Source organism: Etheostoma cragini, chromosome 17, assembly GCF_013103735.1.
Source record: "Etheostoma cragini isolate CJK2018 chromosome 17, CSU_Ecrag_1.0, whole genome shotgun sequence".
Taxonomy (NCBI): domain Eukaryota; kingdom Metazoa; phylum Chordata; class Actinopteri; order Perciformes; family Percidae; genus Etheostoma; species Etheostoma cragini.
This window is the reverse complement of record NC_048423.1, coordinates 16,785,555-16,797,748: the sequence shown is the minus strand read 5'-3', so window position 1 is coordinate 16,797,748 and position 12,194 is coordinate 16,785,555. Positions and strand designations below refer to the sequence as shown.

Genomic DNA, 12,194 nt, shown 5'->3' with positions numbered 1-12,194 from the left:
GGGGGTATCTAATGATGTCAAACTGATGTAAAAATAAAATGGGGAAGCCTGCAGATCTCAGGTGCCGTGTGCAGCAATAAAGCAATTTAGAAAATCAGCAGATCCTAATTCGACTAATGGACCGTCTCGGTGCGTTTAGGGCCAGTTTGTACAGTAGGAACGCATCCTGCCTTGTTGCTGCTGCAGCTCCTGGTCCACTGATCGAGTGCTCCCTGCTCCACAGCCTGTATCTGATCGTCATACAGAGGTTTCCCCCCCTGCTGCATGCGTTTACATCTCTCCAAGTCCAGCCGTGGTGCTCACCAAGACCTCACCGCTTGGATCTCATCTTCCTACACGGAATACGCACGACTCACACTGAGCCAGCCGCTGAGGCGAAATTAAAACGCCAGGATTTACCTCCTCGGGTTCAGTCCAGACCGAAACGAGGCTGGGATTTCCTCTTATCATTTGATATTTGACAGATCCTCTTTTTTTGTGTGTGTGTGTGTTGGGTGGAGTCAACCCGGAATTCTCCAAATTGGAAAACCATTTACACATTTCAGGTAGGTCGGCGGCCGTAGCCTACATTAATCTGCTCATAGCCGAGCAATGTAGCGAAGCAAATGGATTCTTTTTATGTAATTCCTTTATGGAAAATCATTTTTTTTTTTTCATGATGTGTGGTTTGCTGTTTTCTGCCCTAACCAGGCCCGCAGCTCACACGGCGTGTGTCCACAATTTAATCCCTGTAGGAATAAGAGTCGCCCATGTTTGACAGATCTGCATCAACAATTAGCATCGTTACATTCGGATAAAACGGTATAGACCCCGGTAAAGTCCTCAATGCAGCCGTGTGACGAATCGAAGGGAACCCTAAATGGAAAAGGCCTGATAGCTTCCTACGAGGGTGTGATTAAAAACTACAAATTGGCTTTATAGAGCTATGACGGGTGGGATTGGAAAATGAATCCACCGTCTGCGTCCCCCTGTTCAAAAGATCTCCTTCATAATATCTGCACAAATACGATTAAATACATGCAACGACAATGGAAAAAAATAAGCAAATGGATGCAACACAAAAAAAAATCCACATTGAGTGTGAATAGAACAGCACCCCACCTCAGTGTGATGCTTTATATTTTCATGCACATTATCATAAAACACAGCTGTGGTCTGGTTTGCTCTCTCTCTGCTGCGGCTGCCAAAATGGGACATTTCAGGAGTGAGGGGGTCAAGGGGCCTAAAATGAGAGCAAGATGTAGTCAATTACACTGATGGATGCACAGAAAAGGCTGATTGCAAGGGAGCAGATTAAATACACTGCAGTTGCATTGATGCACGTTGCGGAGAAAGTTGAGATGGATGAGGGCGAAGAGTGGACAGATGTCCTCCAGAGGAAGAAAGGTTGCAGGTTTGAGTCCCTTGCAAAGGTCCGAGAACCGATAATTCAAAGGAAACGAGGTAATTGAGGTTTGCTGAAGTGCTCTTGAGCAAAGCCACTTGAGCAAATAAGAATAGCTTGACCAAAAAAAAAAAAAAAAAAAGAAAAAGCTAAAAAAATCATGCATGAGCACTGACTGTGAAATGACAAACCGCTGTCCAGCTGCTGCCTTTTAAGCTCTTTCTTTAGATAAAATGGAGCTTGGCTGCTGTAAAACAGATTCTCCAGGACAAAATGGGCCCTTTTTAAATAAAAAGGTTATGGCAGAGAATGGGGGGGGGGAGTTAGGGACATTGCCAGGGGGGATGCTGTTTTGTGGATTTAATGTGATGTTCATGGACTCTACGTGTCCCCCTTTGTGCCTGTGTTTGGCGTCACAGGAGCACCATGAAGGACGGTATCGCCAACAACAGCACGGCCAGCATCTCCCATGCCAGGAAAGCTGTGGAGCAGCTGAAGATGGAAGCCTGCATGGATAGGATAAAGGTACAGGGGTTTTTATTTTAAAACGCATCTTTGAGCAAATGTATTTGCACGTTTCTATTTTACCAAATATGCAATATGTGGATTTAAAACTCCTGGCAGAAGAGAATTATTCTTAAAATTCTATCAAACAATTGTTGCAACTTCGCATATTGTCATTTTATGCAATTTCAAGCTTTGTTAGGTGTGTATATTAAGATGATTCATGTGCTAAAAGCATGGCTAAGAATCTGTGGATCCGTCCTTTAGACACATTGAGTGGTCAGAGCAGTACAACATCCTCTTCTTGATGACGGTTTTCAGCTGCTTGCGAACATTTAATGTTGTAACAAAGCAACAAAAAATAATGGCGTGCTTAGAATTGGGAACATCATCATACTTGCCCTGGCTTAGAATTAAAATAATCAACAGGCAGACTGAAACACTGACGTTACTGTTGTCCCCGTTGCCCCGGCTGACATGTTCCTTGATCATGATGAACACTGTAGTTTATTGTGACTCAGTACTGTACACTGACCTGCTGATGTAATTACTCACCAGTGCACTTTATTTGCAATTATTCCGCAGCTTAAATTAGTCCCTTTTTATTATTAAACTATTTAGTTCTGTGTGAGAAAAGTTTGATAAAACCACAATTCCCAGCTGTTTTGAGAAATTACTAACTGCTGCTATTACTACAGTTAAAAAAAATGAAAGGATATATCCATGGGTGGGTTTTTTTAGTTTTTAAAAAAAAGATTTTCTTCTTCAGTTGGAACAAATCGGATGGCCCTGGCAGACTAACCCGACGGCTGACCGTGGGCAGAAGAGGCAATCGGACTGACTGCCTCGCCGATTTGGCCCCCCAAAAAAATGGCTCCTAACACACCGATGTGATTATGGCTGCCGACGGCAGCTGATTGGACGAACGCGTCACGTGGGTCCGGAAATTCAAAGCCAGACAGCCATGGCGGCTTGTTCAGAATACAATCTCATATTTTCCTTAGATAGTTCACCTAAACTTGTTCTTGAAAACATGTTAAGCGAATAGACCACGCAGTCGCTGAATCTGTCTTCATTTCGGATCGACGAAGGTCAGTTTAAAAGATTTCCGTCATGTTTTGAGAGACTCTAGTCACGCTCATCCCGCTCGTCATTTTGGGTTAGCACTCGACCAATCAGATTGGTCATTTGAGTCCGACTGCCGGCGGCGCCCGACTTCCGACCGAGCATGTCAGGTCGGCCCGAATGAAGGGCGGCGGCCCCTCCGACGGACGACGGCACGGAACACACTAAAAAGACTCGAGTCACCGACCTCGCCTGACTGTCCCACGGCCGATTATCGGGTTCGTGAGTCGGGGCCTCGAGAGGCTTGGAAGGTTTTGGATACAGACTTTTGTTTTGGTCCTTTTTTAATGGGATTTGTTAACAATAACAACATTATAGGATATTGACAGCCTCATCCTTTAATCCTTCATCAGGGACAGAGCCTTAGCCATCACCTCCTCTGTGAGAAAGTACACCGGCTGCCATTTTGACATTTTAAACATCCAAACACAAAATTGAAAAACAGTTTGACATTTTGGGCTATAAGGTTATTCCTTTTTTTTGCTGAGAGTCAGATGAAAAGATTGAGTTAGCACCAGTTAGCATAGTTAGCATGAACACTGGAAACGGGGAAACCGCTGTCCAAAGATCATTAATTATCACATATTTAATTATAGCTGTTTTAGTTGGAAGTGACTCCTGGCCAAGAAATAGGCCTGCAAACCAACTCCTAAAAAACATAATTAAAAAAACCTGAGTGTTGTTTACACCTTAATTTTTGAACCAATTAAACAAACAAGATATAGTAACATTGTTGATTAGTGAGCTTTTGAGGTGTTGGAAGATGAATTTTGTTACCACCGGACTCAACAACACACCCACAACACATAAGCACACACAGAGGCACTACTATAGCGACAGAGACAAACCCATTATGTTATGTTGATCTCTTTGTTCACCATTGTGCATTAGTTGCCATCTCAGTGCATTAGGAATCCATTAAACATCATGTTGAACAGACTGATGCAGCAGCAGTAAACCATCACCCATGCCATGTCTTTTTCATTTATGGGGTCTCTGTTTTTTAAAAAGATATTCCACCGATTCAGCACTGCACACCTAACAATGTCCGACAGTTAAAAAAAAAAAAAAAAAAGGATAAAAAATAATGCAACAGAACCAGAGAAATCATCTTTTATACCCTACATATTATTCCCCCTTATCAAAACCTTGAGCCTACATCCCCCACAATGCAACTTGGTCGCCTACAGTTCTGAGAGAGATTCAGGTGTGTTATGCTAGTGGGTGGCAAATGTAGCTAAGGAAGACCAACCATAACACCAGATACTGACTGGTTTTCGCCCCCCCCCCCCCACGCACACACACACACACACACACACACACACCACACAATACAGTAAACCTGTGCATTTTAGAGTGGCCTTTATTGTGGCCAGCCTAAAGCACACCTGTGCAATAATCATGCTGTCATGAAAGGAGAAGGAGGCAAAGGAGAAGTGCTTACTAACACAGATTTAGACAGATTTGTGAACAATATTTTAGAGAAATAAGCCTTTTGCGTACATAGAAAAAATGTGTGTGTATATAAATAGATATATTCAGTCATTATGGACCACAAGTAGAGTTTCCGGAATTTAACAGGCAACTGCGAGTTGAGGACCAAATGTTTCTCGGCTTCGTTTAATGCAACTTCTCCTGGCAGACGTCTCATGGAGCCTTAGTTCACCACAAACGCACCGGTGTCACCACCTCTCTGTCAGGGTGGACCCGCTGTGCATGGCTGGGAGACCCGAGTGGCCTCGATGTGGAAACTGTGCTGCGCTTCATGACTGCTGACCACTTCTGACACTAATTTGGACCGTCTTTTCTCAGTGTGGTCCTACAGATTGGGAGCACTTTCTCATGCAGGCTTCTTCTCATCTTACATTGCCAGTGTTTGATTTCAGCAAGTGTGCGGCAGGCTTGCGAGCTTAAAGTCTGGTTCAATTCCCGGTCGCAACAAAAAAAATGTGGACATGTAACATGTTAGCTCATAAGAATCTTATTCCTGATATTCATAACCTCCTACAGCTCCACTAGACTCTTATTGTGAAGCAGTTCAGGCCTCATAAAGAAAAGCAGTTGTCCTCATCAAACAACACCTGGTTAAATATTTACTCCTAAGCCCATCATGCCCTTTATGGTTGTTGTCAGTTTCCAAGCTTTTAAAATATTGTCCTAATATTCTTACTGTAAATAGAAAATTCTACAGTCCATTTGTTAGATCGAACCCTTCCTAGAAGTCAATATTTTTTACTGCAGGATGTTTTCAGCCCAATAAACGGCTATTTTTCATGAATATGGATCTGGCTATGAAGGGGCACAGTGTTCATGAATGACTTCCTGTGCAACTTAAAAGGCCGTGTCATCATCTCATTTGGTATGCTCCTCATGTGCTCAGGGAATGATTGCCCCACAGCCCGCAGCTTTTCGCTCAGCATTACAGCCGAGGCCTGGAAACCTGCCATACACCATCAGGCTACTCAGCACAACAAAGCTGCTCGCAAAAAAAACTCCTAAAAAACCCAAACCAAAGTGATTATCCACAACGTGTAATCAGGGATGGAGGATGTATCAGGAAGACTTACAATTTAACCTACAAGTTGACTTTTTGGTCTTGTTTAAAGAAAAATTCAGATATTGACATATTTTCTAATGAGAAGAGTTAGATTTAATATACATTTAATCATCAATCAAGACGTCATTTATTTCATCAACTGTAAAAGCAACATTCACTTTTTTTTTGAAAATGTTACTTTTAGTGGATTCAGATATGAAATATTACCTTAAACACACAGCATGCAATATTGCAACCAACATTTCATAATATTCTTTAGAAAGTACAGTATTCCATTCAAACCCAATCGAAAGTAATGATAAAAAGTATCAATCCAATGACTTCAGCACAAAGCAGTAAACCGAGGCTAAATCACATCAATATTGCTATTAATTTGCACTCAAAATAAGAATCTGCAGGGTAAATCTTTTAGCAAGTTAAACTAAAACGTCAACTTGTCAGAGACAAAGCTGTTGTTTAGTTTTATAGGAAGCTAAACAGACAGGTTTCTTTACCTGACAAACATATTTGAGTTCATTCAGTGAGTTTAATCCCACCTAAACTTCTGATAAATAAAAACATGGCATTTGTAATAATGTGACATGGTTTTCCCCCTGTAAAACTAAGGACTCTTTACATGAAATATTTAACAAGAGGTACTGGGTTCACATATGATTTTACTTTGTATCAGTACTCACATTTCTCAACCAACTATTAGCTTTAATAATGTTCCAAGAAAAACCGTTTCCACTGATGAAGACAGCAGGTCAGAGTAGACCTTAAGCAGTTACACATTTTATTTTAATATATTCATTTAATGAGTTATATATTCAATTTTTTGCTAAGTCAAAAGTGAAAAATAACTGTAGTCATCTGTAGTCATCTGTACAGTTGTATGATGGAAAGGCACACAGCTGTTTGAGCTTTAATAACCACTTGGCACATTCATTCTTTAACGGTTTAAAAAAACAGCCACTAGAGTAGAACGTGGACGCAAATAAAAGCAGAGAAAAGTACAGAGAGTTAAACTAAGTGAGCCACGTCTGGCGATCTCTTTTATTAATTAAGGGATCTGATGAGGGAGTGTGTATCAGTGACGAGGGGAGTCTCTGTGCCGCTGATTGAGGGATCACCACATTCTCAGGAATTGCTCCATCAGCAAGAGGAATGGGATCTGTGCTAATTAGAAGGACTCTCCTTCCATCATGGGGCTGCAGTGTAATTACAGTCAGTCTGGGCGTAATGACACACGCGGTGCAATACCACTTCTTGTCCTGTGGGGCTCCTATTCTCTGCAGAAAGCCTGGCTGCAGTTACATAATTATATAATTATTGCATTTACTTTGATTAGGAGAATGATTAAGCTGTTTAGTTGCATTGCAAGAGAAGGCTTTGTTAGTGTTCCCACTTTGTGCAGACTCGGATTACTGCCTGAATTAGGTCAAATAGACAGATGTGAAATAAACATGCGGCTAAAATAATTAGTCATTTGATACATATAGCGTGTATTTTAAGTGAGCAAATCATTTTTTATTTCTTTTCTAATGTGCTCTGATTATGACCTTAATTAGATCAGACCAGTTCATGGTAAACTTAGTAAACATTATACCTGCCAAACATCATCATGTTGTCATTGTGGGCATGTTAGCATTTAGTGCAGGTCATAGACTGTATATAAATATATGTGAAACTTCACAGAGATGCTAGCATGGGTGTGGATTCTTAAACGTCCCATGGCATGAAAAGTTCACTTTGTTTTTTTTTAACATTAATGTGAGTTCCCCCAGCCTGCCTATGGTCCCACAGGGGCTAGAAATGGAGATAGGCGTAAACCGAGCCCTGGGTATCCTGCTCTGCCTCTGAGAAAATGAAAGCTCAGATGGGCCGAGTTGGAATCTTGCCCCTTGTGAGGTCATAAGGAACAAGGTTACCTCACTTTCTCTGCTTTGCCCGTCCTGAAAATTTGGCCCACCCATGAGAGAGAGAGAGAGACATCATGGCTTTCAAACAAGCAAAATGGCAGTTGGACAAGGCCACACCCCACCCCCCCTTTTTTCCTCCATAGCTACAGACACAGAATTGGCACGTCCTAAGGAAAGCTCTTTGTGGGGACTTGCTCTAGGGCTGTGAATCAAATTCAGGTACAGTATTAGGGGACCATAAGGCCTTTCTAAAAACACCATGTCATGGGAACTTTAATCAAACTAACTGGTACGGCATGAAGTACCTTAGTGGCTCCCAAACTTTTTGCTTTATGTGAACCCTTAAAATGGAGCAATGACCTCCTTCTCAGAATGATTCATTTGAGCGATTCCTAGACGTATCTAGTGTCCCAAAAACTTGGTGGAGAACCACTGAGGCAAAGATATAACAAGTAAACTGGAAGGGAATTTGGTTTGAAGAGAAGAATGAATTTCTGGTATTCTATAATAGCAATGTACATTGTGACATGGAAAGGTGACCAACAAGTTAAAAGGATAAGGCTACATGTGATATGTATTATCACCAAATAGCATGAAAAGACCAAAACCAAGTATTTCATGTGTACCCTAAGCCTTCTCTCTCTTACTATTAAAAACATGAGTCTTGGGGCGACCTCCAGCTCACCCAGTAAGACTGTGTGCGCCCCTTTTTGGACGAGTCCTTTGCAGCGTCGCGGGTTTGAATCCAACCTGCTGCCCTTTGCTGCGTGTCATCCTGTCTTTTTCTCTTCCTCTCTCCTAGCTATCCACTGTCACTATCGCATAAAGTGAAAAGCCCAACAACAACAAGAAAACATGACTCACACTGTCGTACTGGACCAAATGTGTATCAATCCACAGCTGAAAATAGTCCCCAACAAATGCACTTTTCACTATTTGTTGAAAACTACACTGCCCAGCTGTTTTAAGAAATTTCAGATTTTTTTTTGGTTAAGTAAAAGAACACATTTGAGAGGAAAGAAATGGGCTTGCAGCAGAGTGACACAAAGGGAAGTCTGAAAGAATTGAGCCTGACAAACACAATGTTTGTGACAGTAAGAAAAATGTTGAATAACATCCTTACTGTTCCATTTAAAATACAGAAATCTCAGCACCTGCACAACCTTTTAGACATATTATTTTATAATGTGAGACTGTAAAAATGATAATGTAACTAACCATGTATAAGGAGAAATCGGATGATGGATTTTGTGCATTGTATTCTCCTGGGAGAGACCCAGTGGTTGAGGTGAAATGGTACGCAGGAGATCAGATGGCTCTGTCCTCCACGTAGATCCCTGAGCCCTCGCTGTCCATCTGATACAGCTGCTCCTCTGCTCTCCCTTTGTGTCCTCCCACTCCCACTCCCACTCCCACTCGGCTCCTGAGTAGAAACCTACATTCACGTGCAGTCTGGCCGTACTGTAAAATGTATAGTCACTGTTTGACTTTGAAAAATGCAACACACAACTTTTCGCCTTGAGGCAGAAAGTGTGTTGTTAGTCCCATCCTCCTTTTCCCCTCAGCTGGTCAATGTCCCGCCTTAACACCTGTCAATCATCCCGATAAGCTGTCTCTTCTCATTGCTCGAGGCTAAGGTGACAGGCATCAGTGCAGTCGCTGCAGGCACTGAGAAAACAGAAACACAGACGGGAAACTACGAGCCATGCAACATTCATCCAGATTTTGGGCGTCTCATCCGGTGCATGTGTGAGCTTCAGTGCAAGTCTATTAAAATGAATAAGCACTCTTCTCCAGTACTCCACGTTTCATCCAGCTATACAATAATTACTTTGAGGATAGAAAAATACAAAACAATAATACAAGATCATTTAAAGCCATTTATGGTAGTGGTGTGCTAATTGGATGGCATGTCTGCCACTTTGGCTTAGCTAGGTCAATTTACACTTAGACTTTAACACTTTAACCATAACATTTAAATTAATCTAAAGAAAATCGTCTTGCAGCATCTATTGTACAGTATTTCATAATGTGGAGTCCTTTTCGGCCTTTATTAGATGGGAACAGGGAGATATAAGAGGAAAAGATGGAGAGAAACAGAGATCCGCTGCCGGATTTGAACTTTATGACAAAAAATAATTATGACTGATGATAATATATCAGAAAACCGTGAAACAACCTCAGACACCACCCTGATGAAGGCAAGCTATCTGATAAGGTTGTAATAAAGCATTTTGTATCATGTGCTGGAGAAAAGTGTGACTAAGTTTTAATTGTAATTGTTCCCAGGCATCATTAAAGATTCAGGTAACGAGACGGAGTCATGTGATCCTACACATACATCTTAAATTTGTGAAATAGTTATTTAAGATTCCTTTTATTGTCATTCAGCAAAACACAGAAATGTAAAGCATGAACAATAATTATTATAAATTAGTCAGAGAATCATCTGATCACGTCCTTTTCCTTTTGTCTAAACATTTCAGGTCTCTAAAGCGGCTGCAGACCTGATGGCGTACTGCGATGCCCACATACGTGAGGACCCCCTCATCATGCCCGTCCCCGCCTCCGAGAACCCTTTCCGGGAGAAGAAGTTCTTCTGCACCATCCTCTGATGACCTGCCGGTAGAGCTGTACGGGCGCAGGCATGGCGTTGCCTGTCTTCTCTGTCTTCACCACACCTAAAGCTACTGGCCATAGGCGTTGAGTTGATTTTTTGCCAGGTGGACACTCTGTTGTTGGTCAGCTCTGTCCTGGTGGCTGAAGGTTTTGGGGGAGTCAGCTACCAAACTGGCAACCCAGTGAGCGTATCACGTCTTGTTAAATAGGTTTGTTATTGCTTTGTTATTAGAGAACAGCCTTGCTCAGTGCTTAATGACATGAGATATTGTTTTTTTTTTCTTTTCTTGTGCTAGATCCTAACTTGCCTCAGGAAACAGAAATTTTCCCAGTGTCTACGACTTTTTTAAACATTTATTTCCCTTCCCTTTATGTGAATTAAAAAGCATCAATCTTTGTATTCTCTTGAACATAATTCTGGTTAGTTTTGCATTGCTTTCAGTGCACAGGTTTGACTATTTGTATCAACCCTTTCTGAAAGTACTACTAAAATTCGACACTTCCCTCTCACTATTGGTTTCTCTTTCAATTTGCCTCCGGAGTCACAAATAATTAACCGGCTCGTTTTAGTGCTGCAGCACAGACGATTTAGATTAGAGCCCAGAAACAGAGACCCTATCTCGCATAGTAAATTATTTCAGTTTGGGCCAACTGCTCTGGTATTACTGTAAGAAGGAGGTAGCGGCACATCAGTTCTGCTGCAAATAAATAAATAGACTCTCTATTAATTGACTGGTGCAGAGCTAATGTTTCAACAGCGAGATGAGTTCTTCGGGGTTATCACTGTGCAAACAACCCTTTGGGCAAAAATTATTTATGAATCTGCCTCCTTCCACGGCCCGTTCTAATGCATTCTACCTTTGCTGCTATGTTTGATTTACTCTTCATATACTTCATCCTCTTCAAATCAGTGACACCGTCGGTTAATCCCGCAGCCCCTGACTGGAATATTTTTACAAGTTGCAGGACATCTTTTCCTCGTATTTCCTTAACGGCCTCATTTGTTCTCTGGGCATGTTTCCTGAGCCTGATTTCTTTTTTTTTTTTTTTTCTTTTTTTTTTGCCTGTCCTAGAGTGAATGGCAAGGCCTTTGACATTAATGCCAAACCAGAGGCCTGCATGTTTTTTCGCCTCTTTTTTGACAGCCTCCTCTGTTTCCGAGGGACCGTCAGTCTTTTAGAGTGTACAGTATGTTACAGTGCCAATTTCTGTGAGAGCAGTGTGATCTTCACATTGTGCTCCCGCAGCCTTTTTTCCCGTTTTTGTTCGTTTTTGGAAGAAAAAGCACACTGTCCAAACATTTCCTTTACATGGTAGTTGAATAGCATTTGCTAATTTTTACGATGAATTGTTATGATCGTTATTAATATTGTTATTATCAGTAGTATTATTGACTATTTGTTGCACAGCACTGACAGCTACATGACGTGTAGTGCTACTAAGCTTGTATGATACTTAGGAGAAAAAAAATCATTTATAAATCACGCAATTATTGATACTATCTGAATATTTTTTAAGAATAACAATAAGGGTCGGTTTACATAATATGATCCCTTCGGTGGTTCAGGCTTTTTGAATTTTTGTTTCTGTAAAATTAAAAGAAATGTACTCTTGGTACTTGAAAAGCCATCACATTAGGAATCAAACTGATACTGGACTGTCAAAAACTATTGGACTCAAATTATTTTCAGGATAATTACTGTCTTAACTTCTGAAATAAAAAACCTGGGACTGACCTCAGGGCGCTCCCACTGACCTCATCTTACGGATAGTGCCAAATCAGAAACAATAAATATAATGGCTAGAGATGAATATTGCATGGATTTATTTCTATCTATAACAGAGAGAACTATTATGATATGAAATATTGCCTCTTCGTTGACTTTCTGGGTGCTATTCTGCACAAAATAATCTCATTGGAGTCCGGATATGTCAACAATGTGCAGCTGTATTCATGAATGGTATTATCGTTTTGGTATAAAATAGCATTTAAATAGCAGGCTTTGTAAATCCTTTGATGGATCAAATGAATTAAAGGAAAACGGCAACCCCAATGTGCTGTGTCTTCAATATTTCTGCCTTGTGTCTCTCACTGACGTTTTGA

The 12,194-nt window shown here is 41.1% G+C and overlaps 1 protein-coding gene across 1 annotated transcript; it reads left to right on the top strand.

Moving 5' to 3' along the window:
* The first annotated feature begins 128 nt into the window (after window positions 1–128).
* LOC117960478 (guanine nucleotide-binding protein G(I)/G(S)/G(O) subunit gamma-4) lies at window positions 129–12,144 on the top strand. The gene is made up of 3 exons (XM_034898399.1): window positions 129–545; window positions 1,804–1,909; window positions 9,958–12,144. Exons 2-3 carry the CDS (start codon window positions 1,811–1,813, stop codon window positions 10,084–10,086), a joined length of 228 nt encoding a protein of 75 aa, XP_034754290.1. The 5' UTR covers window positions 129–545; window positions 1,804–1,810; the 3' UTR covers window positions 10,087–12,144.
* Window positions 12,145–12,194: the final 50 nt, after the last annotated feature.

Coding starts and splice junctions, on each gene's coding strand:
- LOC117960478 (XM_034898399.1), top strand. CDS start 1,811: ATGAAGGACGGTATCGCCAACAACAGCACGGCCAGCATCTCCCATGCC. Junction 1,910..9,957: donor CCTGCATGGATAGGATAAAG/GTACAGGGGTTT, acceptor TAAACATTTCAG/GTCTCTAAAGCGGCTGCAGA.